The sequence below is a fragment of the Talaromyces atroroseus genome, assembly GCF_001907595.1.
Source record: "Talaromyces atroroseus strain IBT 11181 chromosome Unknown scaffold_5, whole genome shotgun sequence".
In the NCBI taxonomy this organism is placed as follows: domain Eukaryota; kingdom Fungi; phylum Ascomycota; class Eurotiomycetes; order Eurotiales; family Trichocomaceae; genus Talaromyces; species Talaromyces atroroseus.
The window spans coordinates 638,188-654,980 of NW_017971437.1; the positions used below are offsets into that span (position 1 = coordinate 638,188).

A 16,793-nucleotide genomic window follows, 5' to 3' on the forward strand; every position below is an offset into this window, starting at 1 on the left:
CAAGAGAAAAATAGAAATAAAAATAAAAATTTTATTCGGGTTCTGTATAGAAACTTTACTTGCGCCGCGCGACCCGGAGACGGGGCCCAGGAGGCGAATTCTGATCCCAGCAGCTTGGGAGACGCCAGGAGGAGGCGACGCCCAACAAACAGCCAACCGTTGTTCTGCATTCGGCCACCTCCTTCGACAGAATGGTGCAATGCTTTCCGTGACATAATGGAAACGCTGGCGACAAATTGCATCAGTCGTACATGGATGTGAACAATAATTTGATTAAGCAGCAGTGATAAGCAGAGATGGAGCACGACGTAATGGGCGGCGAATGGCGGCAGTCGCTGTTAGGTAAGACTTCTGGGGTAAGCGCGTCTCGTGACCGCCCGTCAGCTGACGCAGCAATAATATATAACTTAGTATATCCTCTGGTTAGCCAACTACGGGGAAGGCGGTGAAGTGGCTGATTCGATTGAACTCGTTGCTCGACTACCAAGGTACCAAGAACTAAAACTGATTCAATACAACTATCGATACACTTCGATCCCAAGCGCGATGGACCCCTTTCATCGCGCTGATATGCGCCCGCGCTTCATGCTCTCCTTGCACTCGGAGCAGTACCATTTCACTAACTCCAATAATCAGCCTCTGCAGGGAGATATGTTTGCTCTTCGAGGAAAGGAAACAACTTACCATTTCTCCCAGGCGGCTTGCTTAATCCTACGCACGACAAATGGAACCATTCCGTTGGACAAGCGTCATTATCGCAAGCAACCATCTCCCCGAAACTAACCTGGTTGCAATAACAGTAACGAGGCTCGCTCTCGTCGTCTTCATCGTCGCCCTCGCGAGAAGACTCTTCCTCCTCTCGAACAGCAATCTTGGGCTTGTAGGCCGTTGACACGCTGCCGCTCTTCTTATGGCTACGCTTTGTGGCGGCTTCTGGATTGTTCCGCGAAGATCGTACCCGAGTCTGTGCCTCTGCGAATGTAGACATCACAGGCGTAGATGTCTTTGAAGACCGTCCCTTGGCCGGCCCAATAGTAGAAAGAGCAGGGGACATCTGCTCGGTAGCGTGTGTTGTATCGATTGCCTTCACCTCGGGTCTCTCGTCCTTGTCAACCAGTAGGTTTGACTTGGTGTCCGAACTGTCCTTCTTGGTATCCAGTGGCCGGGCATCTCCGGGAAGAGTTTGGGGGGTCCTTTCTTTGAGGTTGGAGTCCTCTGTCGGGGTATTAAACACCTTGGAGTCCACTGCTTTATCTGCAACTGACGTCTGGTTAGAGGTGACACCGAGCGGGATATCTCCAGGTCCAGGTAACGTACTGCTGTTATTTACACGATTAGAAGACGAAGGCGGACGCTGGCGGGAATTCGCCTGAGTGGCAGGTTGTTGAGCTCGTGAAGATTGTGGTCTGGGCCCTGGGCTTGGAGCACTCCTAGGGGGGTTGAATGTGCCAACAATTGGTGGTGATGACACCGAGGGAGGTTCTACATTTGACGTCATTGTGTTGTTCCTAGACAGTCGCGCATGAGTATTAGTATCAGTCAATCCACTAACGTGCTGTATAATGAGCGTGTATAGAACGTACCTCTTGCGACCAGCAGCGGAAACAGCATTTGGTGCGCGGGTTCTCTTCTTAACCTCGGCGCCGGCACTATCCTTTGACGTCGTACGCCCGTTATTTGTTATTCCACTAGCAGAACGTTCCATCGCAGCACTGCCTGTCTGTATGGAAGCCGGTTTTTCCACTTTCCTCCGTTTCGTTACAGAAACAGTAGCAGCGCCCGAGTCCGCACTATCGCCAGCAACTGCACGGGATCTCGCAGCACCACCCTTGCGATGAGTTGTGGTACGTGTTTCATCAAAGTCTGAGTCGGCATGGCCGCGACGTTGCCTGCGATTTGCTTCACGTCGAACCTCGCTTCGGTGAGCAGCTGCGTCCGCCTCTTGTAGAGCCTGGACCAAATGCGAGGTAGCAGATGCAGCTTCACGACGAGGACGTTCGTTCGTCGTAGTCTTGGCGGCAGCTTTGGCGGCAGCCCGATTTGAGTAGGCCCAATGAGTGAGACTACCCAGTCTTGCTTCCTCGCTGACTTCTGTTGAAATGTATGGGTAGATGGAGTTCAGGCGATATAACTGGTGGTCAAGCTCTTCGTTCGCGTTTGTCAACACGTGATTTTTTTCGTCGGCTGTCAACATCAAATCGGATAGGGTGCGTCTAATGCGGTCGAAAAGCTGCCGGCGATGCTTGCTCTCTTGCGACTCGGCATTTTGCGGATCATTCTGGCCAACGAAGGTTATGTCAGTGGTTCGCTGAATTTATAGATTTCAAACGACCGTTCAAGTAAAAAGGAAAAGATTTATTAGGGTTCGTTTTGAAATAATAACTTACTCCATAGTCTCTCACCACGCCGTCCACGATCGGTGCTGGATTTGGAGGGTAAGGCACAGGCCGCGAATCCGACGCGGTTAGGAGCAGCTGATGTAGATTATCCTCCAATGCCCACGCCTTCGCATCCACTTCCTTCAAAAGCGAATTGTGACGACGAAACTCTCGTGGGAGCGCTGTAATGGCATCGGTAAAATGGGTCAGAGCTGGGTAGAGTCCATGCGGCACATTGGCCGCCTGAGGGGCATCGCTAGCGGACTGTTGACCGTAGTAAGGAAACGAGCGAGCAGCGGTCTTCGAAACACGAGAAGGATTTGTACGTGTCTGTCGGACAGCATTACGACTCCCCGAAGCCTGGGATACAGCGTTCGCGCCGTTGGTGGCAGCTGAAGCCATGCCGCTGAGCAAGCTGCTGCTTGTAGAGTTGGAAGTGAGACAAACTATTGGAAAGAAAGAGACATCAAATGGGAGACAATCAAGACACTGGGAAGTACTCGCAGATCCAGAAGCCCAGGAATAATCCCAAGTGACTAAACAGAAAACCGATACTCGAGTTGTGTCAGAAGACGTCGCGAGGGCGAGAGAAAAGAAGGTAACAACCATCAAGTCCGAATAGGAAGGCGGTACCGGCGATTAACCTCCACTCCGGGCGTAACCCCATTAGGAAAATAATATGATATCGGATTTCTCTTCGAGAATTTTAATTTTTCTTAAAACGTATATTATTACAGAACCCGGGGTAGATTTGATTAATCCTTCTAAATACACGATCCTGTTCTATTAAATCTGAAGAGGTTCTGTAGCACAAATGTACCGTCTGGCCATAGAATCTGAATAGTGATACAGAAACTGCCCTGGCTCGAAGGATGGTTTGTAGGTCAAGAAAATGAGGTGTCCTGTGTGAAGCTAATTAAGATAGCAATCGTAATGGATTTGGAATACGTACATGGAGAATCTACAGAGCTTAGAGTAAGGTTAATATCTACTTCCAATGCGTACAGAGTAGTGGACATGACTCCAAGAGAAGGATTAACAATAAGTAGCCAATAATAAAGATACATTGCTATCACAAAAATAGAAATAAGGTATGCTTCAAAACAAAGGAAATCACACAAGAAAAGAGTTTTACATAGGAATATGATATACCACGGACCAGTACTGGTCCGAAATTTTTCATAGATAGACCGGGCTCCGAAAATTATTGTCTTCCAAAGACATCTAATCAATTAACAACGTTTACTCCCCCTTTAGGTGCTCCTGGTGCACGTTAAAAGCGTCAGACAGGAATTCTTGCTCCTCCTTAACGTGGCTAGCCTTGAGGCCCGTGGCAACGGAGGCACTTGGGGAACGACCAGCATAAAGCACATGGCGTCGGTTGTGGTGCTCTGTGGCATTGAGCAAAGTCTCAATACGGGGCTGGACAAAGCTCCAGGCACCGGCGTTGAGGGGCTCTTCCTGGGCCCAGACGATGTCCTTAGCATTAGGGTAGCTGTCGAGGTTCTCCTTCAGTTGTGCCCATGGGAAGGGGTTGAGTTGTTCAATACGAGTGATAGCAGTGTTGCGGATACCATGGCTCTCACGGTACTTGGTAAGAGCAGCGTATACCTGGCCAGAACACATGATAACACGCTCAATCTTCTCCGGCTCATCAATTGAGGTACCGTGCGCTGGGTCTGGAATGATCCATCGGAAGTGAGAGTCACCAGTGAATTCCTCAATTTCAGAACGAGCGATAGGATGACGCAAGAGAGATTTCGAGAAGAAGATAACAAGTGCTGTATAAATTTTCTTTTATTAGCTGGAAACACAAATTGTACTATGTGGGAACTGAAACTCACGTTTACGGAATTGACGGTTGATTTGACGACGCAGAATGTGGAACAAGTTGGATGGGGAAGTCATGCAGACAATCTGCATGTTGCAATCCTGGTGTTGACGGTCCAGCTTGTCTGGAGATGGGAAGACACGAGGTTCTTCATTGGACAATTGCAACCAACGCTCCATACGACCGGAAGAGTGCTCTGGGCCTTGGCCGTCGTAACCGTGAGGCAGCGAGATAACCAAGCCCGAACGTTGCAACCACTTAACTTCACCGGAAGCAATGAACTGATCTATGATGCACTGGGCGTTGTTGGCGAAGTCACCGAACTGGGCTTCCCACATAACAAGGGCGTTAGGGGAAGTCAGAGAGTAACCGTATTCAAAACCGAGGCTGCAAAAATGAACCCCGTCAGCATCAACATGAAAGAGGGAAATAAGAGGAGGTTACTACTTACACACCGAACTCGCTCAGTGACGAGTTAGAGATGACGAATGTACCCTGGTCTTCGCTAATGTGTTGCAAAGGGGTATAGGTACCCTCGTTCTCCTGGTCGTGCAGAACAGCGTGACGTTGAGAGAAAGTACCACGTTCAACGTCCTGTCCGGATACACGAACGTGGTGGCCTTCCTTCACCAATGTACCGAAAGCGAGGGCCTCTGCAGTAGCCCAGTCGATGTTTTGACCTTCATCAACAGCCTTCTTCCTGGTTCCCAAAATGCGCTTAAGGTTGCGGTGAACAGTAAATCCATCGGGTGCTCCGCTGATCTTGTCACCAATTGACCTCAAAGTCTCTACATCAACACCGGTTGGCAGATGAGGCAAGACCTCAGTGGCAAGCTCCTTGGGGCTCTTGAAGCCGTTCCATGCGGAGGTCAACCATTCTTTACCAGTGGGTTGGTAGTCCTTGCTGCGGTCGAAGCTGTCGTTCAACATACCCCAAACCCATTTCTTGTGCTCATCGATGTCTTCCTTGCTGAAAGTTCCCTCGGAAATGAGCTTGCTAACATATGTTTCGAGCTGGCTCTTTTTCTCGGCGATGCGCTTGTACATCAGAGGCTGGGTGAAAGATGGCTGGTCGGTCTCGTTGTGACCTTGCTTACGGTAGCAGACGATATCAATAACAACGTCACGCTTGAACTCAGCTCGCCAGTCGGCGGCCGCCTGGCAGACGTAGTTGAGAGCTTCCACGTCGTCGGCGTTAACATGGAAGACGGGAGCATCAATAGCCTTGGCGATGTCAGAGCAGTAAGGAGTAGAACGAGCAAATCGAGGGTCGGTCGTGAAACCAATCTGGTTGTTAACAACAATGTGGACAGTACCACCGGTCGAGTAGGCAGGGAGAGAGTGGAAACCCATCGTCTCGTAGACAATACCCTGAGCAGCAAAGGCGGCATCACCGTGCAGCAGAACTCCCATGGCGGTGTTGAAATCCTTCTCGTCTCCGTTGTAATGTTGAATGGCACGAGTCTTACCTAGGACAACGGGGTCTTCAGCTTCCAAATGGGACGGGTTAGCGACCAGAGACAATTGAACGCGTTTTCCGGAGGGAGTAGGGCGTTCAAAGTTCATGCCGAGATGGTATTTCACGTCTCCAGAGCCCTCGTCTTCAGGCTCAGCAGAACCAGCAAATTCACTGAAGATGGATTCGTTGGGTTTGCGGACGACGTTGGACAACACGTTCAAACGACCACGATGAGGCATTCCAATAACAATATCCTTGACACCATAGTCGACACTGCGATCAATGAGAGCCTTCATACCAGGAACCAGGGTTTCGCATCCCTCAAGACCGAAACGCTTGTCGTTGGGGAATTTCGTAGCCAAAAAGGATTCGAAACTGGAACTCCAAATCAAACGGTCCAAAATACGGCGTTTCTCATCAACGGAGTACTTGTATGGTTGAGGAATCTCGAAGCGATCGCGGATCCAGTCACAAGGCTTACGGTCTGGGATATGAATGTACTCGACACCGTAGGAACCGCAGTAAATCTTTTCGCAGCTAGCAATGATTTCTCGCAGAGTCATCTTCTTGCGGGACTCGGTTTCGAAGCGAGGCAAAATACCGGGTCCCAAGGTGAATTCTTGGTCAAGATCCTTCTCGGTAAATCCGTAATGGTCGAGCTCCAACTCCTTGGGTTTGTTGTAGCCGAAAGCCTCTGCCTCGCCACGGATTCCTAGAGGATCAATCTTGGCCTTGTGGTGGCCACGAGCCTGGTAAGCGCGGACAAGAAGTTGCACCTTGAGATGGTTCGTCAAATCATGGCCTGCGGTAGGCATGTGCTGAGGCACACCTCCGACGGGAGTGGGAACGATGGTAGGCGGGGGCTGGAAGGCCTGCGAGATTGGCATATTCCCATCCTCCATATTCTTGAAGTAGGTCTGCCAGGAAATATGCACACTGGAGGGGTCCTCGCGCCATGCGAGGTACATCTCGTCGATGTAGTTGGCGGTATTGCCTTGGAGGAAGGAATCATTGGGGTCCTATACATCGAGCCAACTCGCGAAAAAGCGCAATTTATTGCGCCCGCGAGAATAGACGTTAGCTTCGATAAAATCCAATTTTCCGACATCCATTTCCCTTCAAAAAAGTAAGGGGAAAGGCAAAAGAGCCCCCCTCCCCAATTCAAACATCAAAATTTTTGCCACTCCTGAAATGTGTCCTCTCTACCACGCAAAAATAAGAGACTGCTTGCTTACCACTCCTCGAGAGGTTTCCTCCGCGCTCTGTGCATATTCTCTTCGTCCAGCGACACGGTCAAGGACAGCCAGCGGCCTTCGCGTGGTCAATTGCACGTTGGGTCGGGACGAGGTCGCCAGGAAGTGAGAGCGGCGACAGGCGGAGCACGCAGAGCTGCTGCCACGCAGCAGGCTGGCGCTCGTCGCTTTCTTCGAAGCTAGAGCTCTAAGCATATTGTTGAAGCTCGCACGAAGAAGAAAGGGAAAAGAGAAAAAGGAAGGCACAAAAAAGCTGTTTACTGCAGCCGCGAAGGCATGTACACGAACGGACACGCAGGACTCAGCGGAACAGAGTGGAGAGGGGTTTCGAGGACTGGAGGGAGGCTCAGTCCACGCAACAAAGAACAGTGGTTTGGTATCGCAGAGAGAATCTCCGAGATCGTTGCTCGAGGGAGAAGGTGGAGGACGAGGAGTCGGATTGATCCGGACGGGAAAGGATGATGTAGTTAGAGTTGTGTCTGACTTTTCGGCTATTCCTATAGGGACGCGGCAGGGATACCCGTCCTTGCCGTCGAGCCGGGAACGATGTACGAGCCATTTTTCAATATGCGCCTTTTTCTGCTTGTATTCCCCTGCTTGCACTACATTAGCCTGCATCTGAAAAAAATCTCCGTACAAATTTTCAGATGCTCGTCCTAGGCCCTGCTACGACAAACTGGAATTGAAAGCCAGGCTATAGCTATCTATACATACATAGCCGGGCACGGAAATCTTGCATCTAACATGTACATCGATCCAGGTATTTATTAGTATTATATAGTATATACACAACTGTGATACAAAGAAAAAAGACCGCCATGAAGCCAAACATGCAAGGAAACCAAAAAGTAATTAGTAGGTGTTCCAAGATCCCTCCCCAGAAGATTGCGGGTATGCACGCATAAATATCGTCTATTCGTAGATTCGTAGCACGTCGGTTGTAAATGTAATAGGTAGGTAGATCGAAACCCTTGTAAACTTCCGTTTCGCCGCCGTTTCCTCTCGCACGTCGCTCTAGGGAGCATTTAGTCGATCCTTCTTCTTCTTCTTGCTGTTGTTTTTAACCAATACTAGCAGGGCTGCTCGCTCTGCTGTGCGAAGACTTGAGGTTCTTGGCGCCTTTCGCCATCACCGACAGAGCTGCGCGTCTCACCACCAGTCAACCAGTCAAGAGTCATGGTTGGGCTTCCGGGGAGACTATTCCTATCGGACAGAGGCGACGAGGACTGGTTGTGACTCAGACGACGGCTGGGTTCGGGCAGTTGGAAGCCAAGCTCTGTGTTGTTCGAATTCAACTCCACGGGGCTATCCTCGGGAATACTGAGGAAACTGGCTCGATTCGACGTCCCCACTGGAGCAGGTTGAGGAGATAAGCTGCCTGTGCTGCTGCGAAGACTGCCATTACTACCACCAAAGGCTCCGCGGCGCAGCTTCAAGAGAGCGCCCAACGACATGTCTTCGTCGTTGTATTCCATGTCGACCAATTGAGATAGACCAGGGTTTGCCAAGGGATTGGGCTGCACCGCAGCTGGGCCAAGCGCTGTCAGAGAGATGATCGAATTGCGCGTGCTCCATTCGCTGCGCTCAGTGATGGGAGTTAGACTTGGTTCGCGGAAATTGGCCCCGCCACTGTGGCTACGATTGAGGCTTCCTGGACCCTGAGTGCCGAAATAACCGCCGTAGATCGGCTCATCGTTACAGTTCTCACTGGATTGTGCATAGAATCCGAATTCCTGGCCGTAGAACCCTTCGTCGTCATTCTCTAGGGCATCTGCATTGGCCTCTGCGATTATGAGATCGTCATCGAACCCGTCGTCATCATCGTAGTTGAAATCGTCCAAGACATCTTCGAACCCTGTAGCCTGGCTTAATCTGTTGTCGTCGGAGATGAGACCTGGATGTGACTCTATGAGTTGGGAATTGCTCCCCTGGCCCAATGAAGTCTCACTTAGACTGGTGTTCCGTTGAAGATTGCCAGCAGCAGCAGCCTCGTCAGCCACTCGAGCTAGGGCACTATGAAAGGCCTCCAAATTGTGCTCGGATAGCACACCACCAGGGACCTTTGTTACTTCACTGCTAGACAATTTCGAAGCGATCTGGTTGCCAAAATCCCAGGACTCTGGGCGAAACTCGCTCACCAAGCTGGGGACATGTCTAACTTGAGACTGCGTACTAGGTCCTGATTCCAATCTTTGCACAGGTACGTCTTCCTTTCCTTCTTCTTCTTCTCCTCCTTGCAATTTGACCGGAATCTTGGTCCCTGGATAGAACTTGCGTTCATATAACTGTCCGTTGTCGTTATCAAAAATGGACTCATCAAATGTCGCATTGTTTTCGTTCTCGGGCAAGTCGCCGAATTCCCCATCATCGAAATACATATCATCGTCATCATAATCATCAAGGTTGTGTGCATTATTTTCTTCGACGCTTGCTTCCAATTGAAGCTTTGTTTCGTCGATATTGTTCGTATTCAAGGTGCCGATAGCAGTTTGTTCGGTTGCCAACACTGCATAAGGTCCTGATAATGCCTCGCTCCCCTTCTGAACATCCTCGTGTCTGCTATATGTTGAAGAAGAACGACTTAGATTGGAGGAGACAACACCCCCATTGTTGACATTGATCTGTGCATTGCCAACAGCACCAACCATGGCTGACTCAGGATACGAGGGACTGATAGGACTGGCAGCTATGGTTGGCAGAATAGGAATAAACGACGGTTCAGATGTTCTCACAACCCCAGAAAAGTCCTGAAATTGGTCGTCCATATCCTCTGCGTCCGCATTAATGCCGGGTATTCGCTCCTCAAACCCACCGTCATCTTCCATCGCATCGTAGTCAAAGTCATCGTCATCATAGTCACTAAAACTAGATCGATTTTGCCGCGCCTCCTCCCTGCGCGCCGCTTCTTTTTCCTTGTAGTTCTCTTCCAGCAGCTTTTCTTGAGCAGAAGACCCCACGCCGTTCATGTCGAAACTGAATCTTGATGCATCACTTTTTAGGCGCATGGGGATGCTGGAAGCCGGCTGTGAGGCGGACTCAATGGACTTTTTCGGACTTGATCGAGGAGTTGGCTGTATCGAAGAAGCAGGCAACGGCGCCTCGAGCACCGCCGCGTCATTTTGTTCAACTGTAGACTGGTTATCATCAAGCTCCGGCAAACTGGATGGAAGCTTGCGTGCAAATTCAGGAAGATCGGCAGGGTCATGGTCCGTGGAGCCAGCGTCGGTCAACAAAGAAGACTGTAAAAACCCTTTACTTTCTACCTGCAGCGGCTTGCGGTCTTCCTCAAAGTGCTCCTTGAAGACCGGCGAGTGCTCGCTGTGGCGTGTCACTGCGCTGGACGGCACGCTGCTCTTTTTAGATGACTCCATACTGCTATCTCGTCCAGAGAGTTGCGGACGCGGACGCGGAGCGGAGAAGTCATGGACTATGTTTCCACGGATTCTAGGATCGTAATCGTCTGGGATCGCAGGCACCAAATTTGCGTATCCAATGCTTCCTTCGTCAAGACGCGAGCTCGCTATCTGAGAGGATCTTCGGCGTGCTAATAATGTCATGGGGTTGAGAAGATGGCGTTTAGTCTTCCCATGTTTGGGTTGTTGTTGTTGTTGTTGAGTAGCAGGTTCCTGTTGCTCATGATGACCAGCGAATGGTACACTCTCTGTTTTCATTTCCTTCAACGAGACACCCCCGATAAAACCAACGCCGCCCTCCACATTCGTATTGATACGTAGGTCTATCCCGGCAGCCTTGCTAGGACGAGTGTCTTTTTGATCTTCGGCTAGCGAATGGGCGCTGTTTCTATTAAACCCCAAGCGCCATGACCCATTTGGCTTTTGCGAATGCATGTCCGGTTGGCCATTGGGCGAGAGCGGCTGGCCAGAGTGGGCTGATTCCGGGGACAATTCCTCATGCTGAGCTGTATTCCCCGGGCTTGAGTGTGGACGTACGGGGTTGTCTGTCGGCGCGGATGGCACTCGGAGGTTGTTATAAGAGTGTTGCGAGCTCAGAGCAGCGGCAGACAGGCGCTTATCTGCCCCAGTTGTCTCCTGGAGGTGCTGTTGTTGCTTTTGAGAGGGAAGAGGAGGGGCAGGTGAAGCGCCGACATGGTCTTGCGGCGATTCAATAAACATTCCACTGAATGTTGTTGTTGTTGTCGTCGTCGTTGCTGGCAGGCCTGGAAGTCGGGGCGGGGCATCCGCAAATGTGGTCGGGGAATATGGTCTTCCTATCGGAGACGCCGAACCAGGAGCAGGGCTTGTTCGACGATGGTCGCGACGCCAGTATGAGAACACGGTCGACGGAGGCATGATTGCGGCTATTACAGGTTGTTGTCGTTGTCGTTGTCGTTGTTGCAGACACACCGTTGGGAATGGCGTTAATCAGTCATTGTCGCAGTCGCCTGAGTCGCAAGCGCATGAAAGAAGCAGACAGATCAAAAAATATAACAAAACGATAATCAGAAGATATAAATAAATAACAGCAAATCAAAAGAAAATAAAGACAAAGCCTTTCTCTGCTCAGTGCCGGGCAGGACAAGCAAGCAAGCAGGCCGATGTTGATTTGTTGTTTGTGGGCCAACACGTGCTGAGAATGATGGCAGCTGAAGATGCAATGAAAAGTGCCGCAGGACGAAACCGAATATCCCGAAACCGACCGGTGATTAGAGCGGAAAGGATGTATGTATATGTATGCGTATATGTAGAGCGAAGAAGAAGTTCTAGCACGGCGGATAGAGATGTTGCACTTTGCAGATTGTTAAGCTGCAAACGGCTCTAGCTGCTGCGGAAGCTTGAGCAAGACAGTCCGCAGGTATATATTAATATCACATCGACAGACGCATACAATGGTAAGCAGCAAGCCAAGAACAAATCACTATTGGCGAGGGAATGTGTCCTTAGATTAAGTTAACTAACTATTCTCAATACTCATTAGGTAAACAGCGTAAACAGGGAAGATGCGCGAATCCGCCCCAAATGGATCAGTCCAGACTCGCTGGCTCTGATACTGCGGCCCCAAAATTGACCGGGGGACATAGGAGGAAACCGATTTTCCCACGATACGAATAAAACAGCACATGCTTCATTGAACTAGCTACGTACTTGGTGTAGGAAGTATACAGAACAGGACAGGACAGGATAGGACAGGCCAAATAATTCTCGAGAACACCGCCGGATATGCTCATGCAAATCGCTCGAACGCAGGGAAGAAATCACAGGAGTAGGCCCAGAAGTTTTGTAACAATATCATACGACGCTCTGTCGCCACCGATCAATTACATCTCTTTGTCTGGGGTCAATGTTTTGCTGCATCATCGCTGCATTGTGTGGATGCGGCGTGTAGACGTTGACGCCACCGGGTATGTACGAGGGATTGTACTGCATAGTTGGGTAGCCAGGCGCCTGTGCAAGGCCAGCATGGACGCTCATACTCGGTCGTACACTGTGCCCCGTCGACAATCGATGGGTGTGGATAGAGCCCGGGTTCAAAGACATCTGACGATCGTGGGAGTAGCCCGAAGCAGGAAAGCCGGGATTATGAGAAGGATATGCCTGAAGAATATCTGCCATACTTTTGCTGGCTCGCACATTCCTTGTCCCATGACTCATCTGTGCTTGTGCTTCTGCTTGGAGACGTTTTCGACGCTGACCGAGGGTCTCTTCCTCTTCATTTACAGGAGCCTTCTCAAGTGGCTTCTGCGGACCTGGAGTTTCCACCACAGGTTCGGCCGCTTCGTGCAATTTACCCAGTTCAGCCATGATTTCGTTTTCGAATTCAGCAGATACTATGCTCTTTGACTTGTCCCGTTTCTCTTGCTTTAGACGACGCAGTCGCTGACCGAGAGTCTCGCCCTCATCGCCACTGTCGGGTTCCGCTGCCGCAAGCGACTGCAGCTGTGTCATCGTGCTGGACCGTTTGTTTGAAGGGACAGCCTCTCCACGTAGCCGTGCTCGGCGTTTACTCAAAGGCTCACTTTCTTCCATCTCGCGGCGTTCCATGAGACCCAAAGGTCGTTCTTCCGCAGCAGGGTCTTTGTGGCCATACAGCAGACCAAGCGGAATGTCTTCATCCTCATCGCCTTCGTCCGGATTTTGCACGGCCTCGGCTTCCCATGCTAATGTCACATGCTTCTGTCGTCGTTTATTACTCTGTGCTTGAGCAACAGCATCGAGCTCTAACAAGGTCGAGTGCATTCCGTTCGGGAAAGCGTTTGCGGCTGTTCTGGTCCGTTGTTTTTGCTCTTGCTTTCTCATTTGCAATTCTGCGAGAAGAGTTGTTGGTCGGCCAAATAACATTGGTTCTTCAGTTTCGTAGTCCTCCTTTTCTTCGTCGTCATCATCTTCGTCGTCATCAGCTACGTCTCCTTCGCTGCCATGTGAATCAACTGATGAGACATCCGATGATGAGTGTGAGTGAGAATGATGGTCATCCCAGTCGGCATCATCTGCATTCCGCTGCGTAGCTTCGTTGTCAGAATAAGCACTATGGCCATGCGCACTTTCATCCGGGACAAATAATGCACTCTCACGCGGGCCAGGAGCAGTCTTGTAAGCATCTTTACCATTATTTTTCAGAGACATCCGAGAAGCTCGCTTTTTAGCCAAACCCTCTGCCGGAGCATACACATTAGCCCCAGCACTACCTACAATCGGATGGTCTGTAAACGCAGAGACGGGAGCATGGGTAGAGGCATCTAGAATACTGTCTAGCGTAGAAACGGCAGACCGATCTTTCATTTGAACCCCCAAAGAGGATATGTTCGATGTCGGCTGATCAAAAAACACACTGGCCCGAAGTTGCGGGGGAAGAGTAGACAGTCTCTTGTTGGCACGTTGCTCAGCGGCATCACCAACAAGCTTGATGTCTTTCTTATCCGGAATGGAGTCCATAAACCGGGTTCGACGTTTCTCAGCATTGGTCGATGCGGGCTGTTTCGACAGGCGTTGCGGGAGGTTGAGCAATTTGGGTATTGGGGCTGGATAGTAAATCAAGTCCTGGCCAGCCTGCGGCTCTTTGTAATGCTCCGCAGTTGTCGCTCGTGGGGGCTTGTCCAACGAGAGTTGACGTGAAAGAGGTGTTTGTTTTGGATGGGGGACAAAATGCACGCCGTCGAAATCGAGAAAGAGGTCTGTCGCCTGCTGATAGGTATCAGTTGAGTGGGCAGTCAACGGCCTGTCCGGCACTCCATGGCCTACATCATCTGCCGGATGAGTGTCTAAAGGGTTGATTTCCTCTTTGCGACCATGAAGTGGCAGTGGAGTTGGCGTCAAAATAGGAACATCTCTATCATCAATGGGCACCGCTTCCATATCGTCGTCTTCTTGTTTCGGTTCATGAATGTCTTGTAACGGGGAGGTAACGGACGTCGAGCGGAAACGAGAGCCCGAAAGAATCGACCCGCGCGGAGAGGAGAGGAAACCGGCCGGGGAATAGCCTCCCGAGCGAGCGGCAGAGTTCACTGCAATGATCGAATTCGACATGGAGCTGGTGGACATCTGGCGCGATGGCGATTCGGGGACGTGGTGTGCTGAAGAAGAGGCTGACGAGCGGCGCTTTTGCTCTAGATCCAGCTTGCGGAGCTCGGCCCCTATGTCGGAGGATGTCATGCTGAGACGCTCGGCGCTCTTTTCTAGCCTCTCGATGTTTCCGACATACGCACCCTGGAGCGATTGCAAATCAGGGGTTGGGTGCCGTAAAGGGATAGACACATTACTAGAGGTTCGAACTAGCGGCTCCGGCGACGTGGAGCGTGCTATCTCCGCGCGGTGAAAGGTGGCAGGTGCGTTGGTTTTGTTGTCGCGCACTATCGCAGCAATGTCATCGTAGTCGTCGTCTTCAACCACATCGTAATCGGTCTTGCTGCTCTGGAGGCTGTTGATCAGACTCCCTAGCCCTCGTTGGGCCGAAGCGAGCGACTCGTGTGCTGCTGCGTCTGCGGAGGCAAGAGGCTCAACAGGAGAATCCTCAGCTTGGGCGACAGGATTGTAAGCCATCGCGACAGACTAGTCCACGCAGAGCCATGAAAGGGAAGAATGGATTCGGTGGAGAGAGGGGACGGAAAGATAAGAGCGAGAAGGCGTCGCATTATTATAATAACATTAAGGATTGCCAGTGCCAGGGATCCTCCCCGTGACATTCCTTGTTCTGGCTTCTATTAAGTTCGTCCTACAGCGACAAGGCCGGCCAATGAGCGCGGACGTCATACCAGCCCAGATTTAATTGAGACAATTCGCTGCGGTGGAGCTCTGCGGTCTAGACTTGTATGACGGCGAGTATGGCATCGTACCTATGAAATTTTACTGCGTAGATAAGCTTGTTTACGGCGGAGGATAGTTAGTTTATAGATCTCTTTCTCGTCCGCTGGATGCCCGATCTGGCGTCTGGCTGCCCAGCCTGGCAGCTCGTGGAATCGTGGAATGCAGGACGGTATTGATCTGGTAATCCCCGTACCGCGATGCCGGGCGGTGCTGTGCGTAATGTGAAATCTGCCTACGTAATTTTACGCGTTTGCCCGAAAAAATCCAAGACCTGTTTCAGAAGCACGTGACATGGCTCTCGGGCCAATCAGAGCGGCGGCGGTGACGATCACGAAGTCACATCTGAGCCACGCGTTCCTTTTGGCGAATTGATTATCACAAAATTGCTTCCGCAACTCATACATACCATGTCCTACTACGACATCGATGCTATCTTGACCGACGCCCAAGTACATCCCCGTCAATGCAAGGCAATTGACCTGCAAGCTAACTGAAGTTGCATCGCCTTGTAGAAGCTCCCATGCACCTTCGAACTGGAGGTGCCTGGCCTTGGGTTCCTCGAAGGAAACCCCGGTGAAAATGTGTGTGTGTCTGTCTTTGTTCGGAACGCATCTTTCCAGGCCAATTGCTGAAGCCCCGCAGATCAAGACAGGAACACAAGTCGATTTGCCATTATGGCTCGGAGAAATGCTTTCCATTGGGTGGGTATCTTTCCTCAACTCCGCATAAAAGACATTGACATGAACGCCCCGTTCTTCCTAACCAGACTACAGGGCTCGATTGGGCACGTCTCGACTCGTGACACTTGATCTCCCATCCGCTCTCTCCGAGCGAGTGCTGAACGCCCTCAAAGCAAACCCGCGCACAGTCGACCTCCGGGCTCTTGCGCCGCATTTCTATAGTCTGGGAATAAGAGTCTTGGAACTCTTCGAAGAAGAAGAAATGGCGGACATTCTCAGCGATGTAAGTCGCGCATCGAGTCGTCACGGAAGGGTTCGTTAACGGCAATCAATGACTTTAGACATTTCGAAAGCGAGCGGCAGAAATCGCAGATCACGCTCACAACTCGCGCGGCGCCTTAGGCGAAGGAGTGGAGTTTCTAAGAGGGCTAGACGAGACTGAACGACAATGTACGTCTTCCAGTCTGATATGCCATGATCTCAACTGACGCAGACCTAGTGTTTCGCATAGCCCACGACAGCGCCAAAGAGGTTCGCATCTGGGCAGGGGAAGCCAGGAAGTCGAAGTAGGGCGTATTCCTCTTATTTTGTCACGATGGATGGCGTTTAGAGTCTGTTTTGTCTGATGATACCATGATAGTAGTTAGTTTTAGTGTAGCAACGTGCTGAACTTGTATCTCTGTGTCGGTAGAGGCGGAGTCCAGACGGGTGCCCAAGAAGGGACGGTGGTCCGTTCACTTCCGTATTGGGCTTAATGCAAGGGGCACTACTGCGGGCACCCTTCCGATTGGCTACCCGCCACACCAGTCCAGCCACTAATGCAACCGCTCTGTTTATCTCGCACCAATCAGCGTGTGCAAATTGCTACAATCACAGCAGCGCACCAATAACAGCGCGTTGGCGGAGACCAGCCGCTTTTTAGAGCCTTCAGACT

General features: G+C 50.9%; 5 protein-coding genes across 5 annotated transcripts; 1 reads left to right on the top strand and 4 right to left on the bottom strand.

Annotated features, from left to right (window-relative positions):
- Positions 1-273: 273 nt before the first annotated feature.
- Positions 274-2,780, bottom strand: UA08_04682 (hypothetical protein; the record flags this gene model as incomplete). The annotated part of the gene is made up of 4 exons (XM_020266979.1): positions 274-384; positions 785-1,508; positions 1,584-2,278; positions 2,388-2,780. The coding sequence occupies 4 exons, from the start codon at positions 2,778-2,780 to the stop codon at positions 274-276; spliced, it is 1,923 nt and encodes a 640-aa protein (XP_020119986.1).
- Positions 2,781-3,620: 840 nt separating this feature from the next.
- UA08_04683 (2-oxoglutarate dehydrogenase, mitochondrial) lies at positions 3,621-7,116 on the bottom strand (the record flags this gene model as incomplete). Its single annotated transcript, XM_020266980.1, has 4 exons — positions 3,621-4,159; positions 4,223-4,596; positions 4,661-6,687; positions 6,904-7,116. The coding sequence occupies 4 exons, from the start codon at positions 7,114-7,116 to the stop codon at positions 3,621-3,623; spliced, it is 3,153 nt and encodes a 1,050-aa protein (XP_020119989.1).
- Positions 7,117-7,991: 875 nt separating this feature from the next.
- UA08_04684 (hypothetical protein) lies at positions 7,992-11,231 on the bottom strand (the record flags this gene model as incomplete). Its single annotated transcript, XM_020266981.1, has 1 exon — positions 7,992-11,231. One exon carries the CDS (start codon positions 11,229-11,231, stop codon positions 7,992-7,994), a length of 3,240 nt encoding a protein of 1,079 aa, XP_020119988.1.
- A 936-nt stretch (positions 11,232-12,167) lies between these two features.
- On the bottom strand, positions 12,168-14,915 carry UA08_04685 (hypothetical protein; the record flags this gene model as incomplete). The annotated part of the gene is made up of 1 exon (XM_020266982.1): positions 12,168-14,915. One exon carries the CDS (start codon positions 14,913-14,915, stop codon positions 12,168-12,170), a length of 2,748 nt encoding a protein of 915 aa, XP_020119985.1.
- Positions 14,916-15,586: 671 nt separating this feature from the next.
- Positions 15,587-16,429, top strand: UA08_04686 (DNA replication complex GINS protein psf3; the record flags this gene model as incomplete). Its single annotated transcript, XM_020266984.1, has 6 exons — positions 15,587-15,628; positions 15,692-15,760; positions 15,822-15,880; positions 15,953-16,142; positions 16,201-16,309; positions 16,359-16,429. The coding sequence occupies 6 exons, from the start codon at positions 15,587-15,589 to the stop codon at positions 16,427-16,429; spliced, it is 540 nt and encodes a 179-aa protein (XP_020119984.1).
- Between the last annotated feature and the right edge of the window lie 364 nt (positions 16,430-16,793).